Genomic DNA, 7824 nt, shown 5'->3' on the forward strand with positions numbered 1-7824 from the left:
TTACATTATTGCTATCCCTCTCCCCCAAGGTTCATGGCTAGTGTATGTGTTGGCTTTGCCCCTCCTGGCCATAGAACCATCAATTTATTGCTTTTATTTTAATTATCTCCCTTTCCCTAAAGCCAAGTAGAGAAACCCTTGTAAGAGTAACTCTCTGGTCAAGTAGGGAAGCTCATATTATGATGCATCCCTCGGGCTAAGTAGAGAAACCTGCTTGTGAGTCTCTCTCTAGCTTTATCCCCTTTCTTTTACTTTATTTTTATTTCAGCATTTTTTTCCTTTATTATTATTTTTTTTTAATTGCGTGGGTTGTTTACTTTTAGTTATTTATTTATTTAATTTTAATTGCGTGGCTTGCGTCTTTAAATTCTTAGATGACGAATGGTTAGGACGTTATTTTTAGGACGGTAATTAGAATTAGATCACAACCATTAATCAGTTCACTTTCGCATTATTAAAAGAAATAAAAAATAAAGTGGCTACTCTCCCTGTGTTCGACCCGTAGCTACACTGATCCGTACGCTTGCGGTTACATTTTAAATCTCAAACACTAACCGTAGCCCTTTGCAACTAAACGTGCCTTGTACCTAGCATCTTCAACACCTGAGGCGGATTCCTTCTTCTTGAAGACCCATTTGCAACCAATAATTTTCTTCTATGTTCTCGACTTCACAAGCTCCTAAGTCTGATTTTTATGAAGAGATTCCATCTCCTCATTCATGGCAATCAACCATTTTGTAGAATCAATTGAAGCAACCGCTTCAGAATATGTTGCAGGCTCACTATTTTCAATTGTATCTGCAACAGACAATGCATAAGCAACAAATTCAGCATGCCCATTGTGGTTGTCTAATATTCCTCCTTGGTTTATCCTTGGCAATGCTGTATCGCTCTTCTTCTTGATTCTCTTGAGCATCATCTCCTTCAGTAAAAGTAGGCAACTGGACTAAAGTAGATTGTGCTTTGTTTGAAGATGAACCACCAATTTCAAACTCCACCTTCTCTCTAGATTTTTCTTGGCCTTCATCACAATGAATAGGAGCTTCTTTCCTAGGATGCAACATAGCAGATTCATCAAAAGTAACATCTCTGCTAATAAGAAATTTTGGAGACTTTGGATCAGAACACCACAACCTGTATCCTTTCACTCCATATCCATACCCAAGAAAAATGCATTTCTTAGCCCTAGGTTCCAACTTCCCTTCATTTACATGTGTATAAGCAGGACATCCAAATACTTTTAAATTTGAGTAGTCTGCAGGTTTGCCTGACCAAACTTCTTGTGGAGTCTTGCACTCAATAGTTGTGCAAGGAGATCGATTCACCAACAAGGTTGCTGTGTTAACTGCTTCTGCCCATAACTCCTTGCCCAATCCTGCATTTGATAACATACACCTTGCCTTTTCTAACAAGGTTCTATTCATACGCTCCGCCACTCCATTCTGCTGGGGTGTTTTAACAACTGTATGGTGTCTTGCAATACCTTCATTTTTGCAGAACTCATTAAAGTCACCTTCACAAAACTCTAGGCCATTATCGGTTCTCAACCTTTTAATTTGTTTCCCAGTCTGCTTCTCAAGCAAATTCTTCCACTGTTTGAAAGTGACAAATACTTCATTTTTGTGCTTCAAGAAATAGACCCAAACCTTCCTAGAGAAATCGTCAATGAAAGTAAGCAAGTATCTTGCACCAGCCCCCTTTGAAGTAACCCTGGAGGGCCCCCATAGGTCTGAATGAATGTAGTCCAAAGTTCCCTTGGTCCTGTGAATAGCAGTACTGAAACTAACTCTTTTCTGCTTCCCAAACACACAATGCTCACAGAACTCCATTGCTCCTGTACTCTGACCACACAACAAACCCCTTTTACTTAATGATGCCATCCCTCTTTCACTCATATGGCCTAACCTCATGTGCCATAAATTTGTGATATCTGATTCAGACATAGATGATGAAGCTGCTGCAACAGACCCAGCGACTGTAGTACCCTGCAACACATACAAACTGCCAACCTTGATTCATTTCATCAATAAGAGAACACCCTTGCTGATTTTTATGACTCCACCTTCAGCTGTATACTTGCACCCATTTGAATCAAGAGTGCCTAAACTGATGAGATTTTTCTTTAAATCAGGGACATGCTTGACATTAGACAAGGTTCTGACAATGCCATCATACATCTTAATATTGATCGTTCCCATTCCAATAGTCTTACAAGAAGCATTATTTCCCATAAACACAACTCCACCTCGAACTGATTCGTATGTGGAGAACCATTCACGATTGGGACACATATGGTAGGAACAACCAGAGTCAAGAATCCATTCATCCTGTGATTTAACTTTATCATCAGTCACCAAAACCATATCCGACTCACTCTCATCTTCAGCAATACTAGCTTCTGTAGAATCATCTCTTTTCTGTTGATTTTGAGCACCACCACATGCCTTTTGCTTATTTAAAAGCTTATAGCATTCAGATTTAATATGCCCCTTTTTCTTACAGTAATTGCAAGTTAAATTCTTGTGCTTAGATTTTGATCTAGCCTTCTTTTTGTCACCATCTGAACCCCTTTCATTCGTTCTCCCTCTAGCTACCAAACCAACACCATCAGATTTATTGGTAGTTGTCAACTCATCATCAATCTTTTGCTTACTTTGCAGATTCGTTTTGACATCCTCAATAGAGATTGTCTCTCTACCATAAATCATGGTATCCCTAAAGTGCTTATAAGATGGAGGCAGAGAACATAACAATAATAGGGCCAAATCTTCATCGTCTATTTTAACATCTATCCTTTTCAAATCAGTAACAATAGAATTGAACTCAGATATATGGGATTTAATAGAAGTACCTTCACCCATATGAAGGGTATACAGTTGTTGCTTCAATCTCAATCTATTGGTGAGGGATTTGGTGAGGTAGAGGTTCTCTAACTTCACCCATAACTTTGCAGTTGTTTTCTTTGAGAGAATTTCCAGTAGAACATCATTCGAAAGACACAACTGAATAGCTGAAAGGGCTTTATCATCCAAATCGCTCCAATCATCATCGGACATAGTTGCAGGTTTCTTCACCTTCCCAAATAGGGTTTTCTTCAAATCCTGCTGTGTGAGAACAGCCATCATTCGAACCTACCATAAACTAAAACTGATGTTGTCGTCCAACCTATCAATATCGTATTTCATTGAAGTCATGGATCGAAGTAACCCAGAGCTCTGATACCAGTTTGTTAAATCAAACACCAAGAAACACAAAAATAAAGAGACAATAGATCCGTACGACATAGAGATTTAACGAGGTTCACACACCAGGGTGGTGTGCTACGTCCTCAGGCGAAGAAGAAGATGATTCACTATGCAGAAGAGAAATTACACCCTAACAGCGGTGAGGAAAAACTCACCCTGAAACCCTAGCTGCGTGAAAACCCTGGAATACGATGACTTTCTCAACAAGCAATAGTACATTATATATACTTCAAAATCACGGGTTGACCCATCGGGTCACGGTCGATCCGGTCGAACCATACCGCGGGGGCGTAGCCCCCGCACCCCCGTACGAGATCAGTGATGGGCTCCGGGCTTGGGCCGCTGCTTCCATCACAGATCTCAGAAATTTTTCCATTCGGGTCGCCACCAAAATATGTCGGATCGGGTCAATCTTCAAAACGGGTCAAGAATTCGAGACAAACTTACACCTTATATTATATATATAAGATAAGCTTTGTAAAATCGTATAATAAGCGTATTAAAACTGAACCAAGTCAATACGATTTTACTATTGAAATTGCATTCGAATTCTCATATATACGATTTTGGTTTCTTCTTCCCTCTCTTGCACCAAACCAAAAATGTACCGAATTCCCGAATCCATATCCATTGACACACTGTTTTATTCTTAAAAAATGAATATAATATTACACTGTGAGATGGCATAAGAACAACTTAGGCTTAAATAACCCTTCACCTTCGATTTTTTTTTTCAATAAGTTTCAGCTCATAAGCCCGGACAGTATTGGAGGGTACAGCCGGATGGAGAGGATCAAAATTCGGGTTCTATATTCATACAATATTTCCATTCGATATACCATGTGGTAGATATTTGTACTATCTATAGATTCCATAATGGCCGTGGTATCTAGAGAATAATTTGTGATGAAATTTTGGGGATTCCTCGATAGTGCCTGCCATCTAGAAGTGATAATTGATTGTTTTGGTCTGATTTTGGTCGAGCTAAATCAGTTTTACACATATAGTGGATCAAAACGAAACATAACAACTAATTTCGAGATGATAACGAGATCAAAAAATATATGCCTCATGACGGTTGCATGGTAAACAACTCGTAGGGTAGCGTTTTCTAGGAAAACCAAATTGATAGATCATGCAAAAGCAGTGTACCATCAATCTATTACATGTTTCTTGTATGATTTCTTAGAAAAGAAGCCACAAAAATGGTGCTTAGAGAATCGGTCCGGGTAAGAGAGATGGAGAAAGAGAAAAAATAAAATAAATAAGTTAACTTCCCCACATGGGATCCCATTGTCTAAACGGTATCTGGACAGCGAGTTGAAGCAATTAATGCACCGATGAATTGTGATATGAAATTCCATGGCTGGGTCACTATGTGGGGAGAAATTACAAGAATCGTTCAGTACACATGCATGCGCACACTCTCTCTCTCTCTCTCTCTCTCTCTCTCTCTCTCTCTCTCTCTCTCACATAAAATAATCGGGATTATAAAAAGGCAACCCAGGTAGCAGCCAAGTTTTGCTCATTCAAGGGTATGAATGGCCATTATATATATATATATATATATATATTTTTTTTTTTTTCTGGTAGAAAATGAAGTCTTCTCAGGGAGCAGGAATTTAAAAATCAGATCGGACTAATCCTTACAGGTTGCAGATCTACACACCGATTCAAATGCTTATCCAAATTGATCCAGATTTTTTTTTTATTATTATTATAGAATAGATCCAGATTCAGATCCAATCCAAATCCCAATTTTGTGTTTTTAAATCTTAATACGAAGAATATATATATATATATAGTAATGCATAGAGGCTCCAATTTTGATACAAATCTTTTATTGAATTCATAGAACAAACACATAGAGCTATTGCTACTTGCTAGCAAGAACTAAAACATCATCATCAACAGAGACTAGTCTTAAATCTATGATCTGCATCTTAGAAGAACAAACCCTCCATCAGAAATGTCCTGTCTTCTCCTCAGAGTTCATCTTTGAGAGGGGCAAAAGCCTTGACTACATTAGGGGAAGTTTTAATAGGATAAGAAGCCTGCAAGGCTATGCCACACAGTCCTCCTACGTCAAACATCCCACGCTCCATTCTAATGTAACCTTGTTCTCCCCAATCTGCTCCCCATGAGTTCTTCACGATCCAGTACTTGGTCCCATCAAGAGTTGTTCCATACCCCACAGCTGCCACTCCATGATCCAATTCTGTCCCACAAGGTCCAGTGAATACTCCCTGTTCATCATTGATCATCACCCACAAAGCAATTTAAAGATAATTAGTTCATGACCCTTCTTAATTTCAATATTTTTTAATTGATTTTTTATCACTTACCTCTGAGTAGAACTGGAAAGCTGGACCACTAGCATCAATGGCAACAGAGACAGGTTGGTTTGAAACAGCTTTCATCAAGTAAATCTCAAAAGGAGGCACATCCTCATGTCCATCAATTGTTACTAGGGGAGCATTCACCTACAAAATCTTACTTCTTAGTTCTCTATAATCTCACAAGAATCCATTTAAAATGTAGAATCCATAATATATGATCTATATACCTTGGATATAGCACAAGTTCCATTGGTGGCAGTGTAAGGATAACTCTCCTCTGTAGTGATCCCTCCAACCTTCTTGATGTACTCGAAGGCATGATCCATGAGACCTCCATTACAGCCTTGGTTACCATCACCTATGTCACAATCCACCAGTTGCTGCTCAGACAAGGACAATAGCTTCTGGGTTTTGATTTGGTTTATTCCCTCAACAGCAACTACGGTTGAAAATGTCCAGCAACTTCCTGTAACACAGACATCGAAGATAATCATTTTATTAGGGACTTGGTAAGAACTCATTCTTAAAAAACTAGCTGTCTATAAAAAACAAAACCCGAAAAGTTATTAACTTACCACATTTGCCTTGATTCTTGACAGGGGTGACGGCACCTTTCTGTCTCCAATCGATGGAAATAGGGAACTTATCGAAATTCTGGTACATGAATCCACCAGTGGCCCCACGTGAGGACCCTCTCATCATGTTATGGTGCTTCACCTTGGAGCTTGCAAAGAGATTCCTGAACTCATGGTTGGTCAGGTCTCCAAACTTGTTGAGCTTCAACTTGTAAGGATGATCCTTCTTGTTGAATTCATGAATGAACTTGACATTCTCTTTGAACACATTGAAACGCTTTGGCTTCTCTGAAAGGTCTCTAGAGACAGTGTGATGACTCCTCCATTTCTCATATAAGTTCCAGAGACTGTGTTCTGTCTCCAGATCAGTCTCATCGAAATTGAAGCTCTGGGCTAAGCCCAGAAGCAGAGCAAACGATAAAGCAACAAGAACAACAAGAACAAGCTTCTTCGCCATTGCTATCGGTTTCAAGCTTTGATGGGAAGTTAGGGATCATGAAGCTGGTTTATATAGAAGAAGCACGTGGGGGAAACCTCATCGTATTCTCCACCAATCAAATTAATTATTGAAGGATAAATAAAGAATGAAGAATAAGGGTATGGGAAGAAGTGATAATTAATAGAAAAAGGTGAAGCTGTTCAAGTTTGAACTGATAGAGATAGACCTAAGCGAGTAGTCATTGAAATTATTTGTCCCAACCATCAAACATCCCACGTGGGTACGTGATAGATATACATGCCATGCAATAAACAAATTAATAAATAACAAAAGAAAAATAGCTTGGTTCTTTTTTATTGATTTAAATAAATAAATATATATCCCACGTGATAGATATACATACCTAGGCTAGACCAACCACTGGAAGCACATTGTTTACTGGGTAAAGGATTTGGACTTGGGTGGGCCCCATACCCTGTTTCCCAACTTTGTGAATATTCGGGCTGGGATTGTGGGCCCAAAAATTTACTGGGTAAAGGTTTTCGTCTTTAGGAAGTTCCAGGGCACACCAATTTTTGCCAAATATATATTTTTGGGGAGAAGGACTAATTTGATTATTAAATTTTTATTTTAAAAAATTTGAGATCATTTTTCGAAATTTATTTGAACTTTGGTAGAACTTTTAATTTTTTTTTTGTGTAAGGGGTAAAACTTTCTCTGGAGTCTGGACCATTGGAATTGAAATCTGATTTAGCAAATCCGTACCATTAGATTTATAGAAAATGATTTGGATAAGCCATTTTTAATTACTTAAATTTAAATAGATCCTCAAAGTCTTAGCTTTTCATATATAATTGGCTAATTCCATTTTGATTGAAACATAAAATATAGCACAACCTCTTGCCTCTATGTTCTATCTATCTTTAAAATATCAATACATTCGACCTGCGGTGTTGTGGATATTTGTGTTGTCCATAGATTCCATAATGGCCATGGTATCTAGAAAACCACTTGTAATGAATTTTTTGGAGTGTGAATCGGTCGGTTTAGTCTGATTTCGATTGATCTGAAACCATTTTACACACGTAATAGATCAAACATAAATTGAGCCATTAAGTTAAATTAAGTTTATTTATGGACTAACATATTTGCATGGAGAAAATAACTAACATCGTGATAATATATAAAAAAAATTAAAACATATAACTCTCATGAAATGTGCAAGA

The 7824-nt window shown here is 38.1% G+C and overlaps 1 protein-coding gene across 1 annotated transcript; it reads right to left on the minus strand.

The window, feature by feature from the left end:
• Positions 1-5069: 5069 nt before the first annotated feature.
• Positions 5070-6633, minus strand: LOC122079041 (vignain-like). Its single transcript, XM_042645264.1, has 4 exons — positions 6160-6633; positions 5812-6050; positions 5591-5728; positions 5070-5491 (listed from the first exon to the last, which is right to left on the minus strand). Exons 1-4 carry the CDS (start codon positions 6614-6616, stop codon positions 5231-5233), a joined length of 1095 nt encoding a protein of 364 aa, XP_042501198.1. The 5' UTR covers positions 6617-6633; the 3' UTR covers positions 5070-5230.
• Between the last annotated feature and the right edge of the window lie 1191 nt (positions 6634-7824).

Source organism: Macadamia integrifolia, chromosome 5, assembly GCF_013358625.1.
Source record: "Macadamia integrifolia cultivar HAES 741 chromosome 5, SCU_Mint_v3, whole genome shotgun sequence".
Taxonomy (NCBI): Eukaryota; Viridiplantae; Streptophyta; class Magnoliopsida; order Proteales; family Proteaceae; genus Macadamia; species Macadamia integrifolia.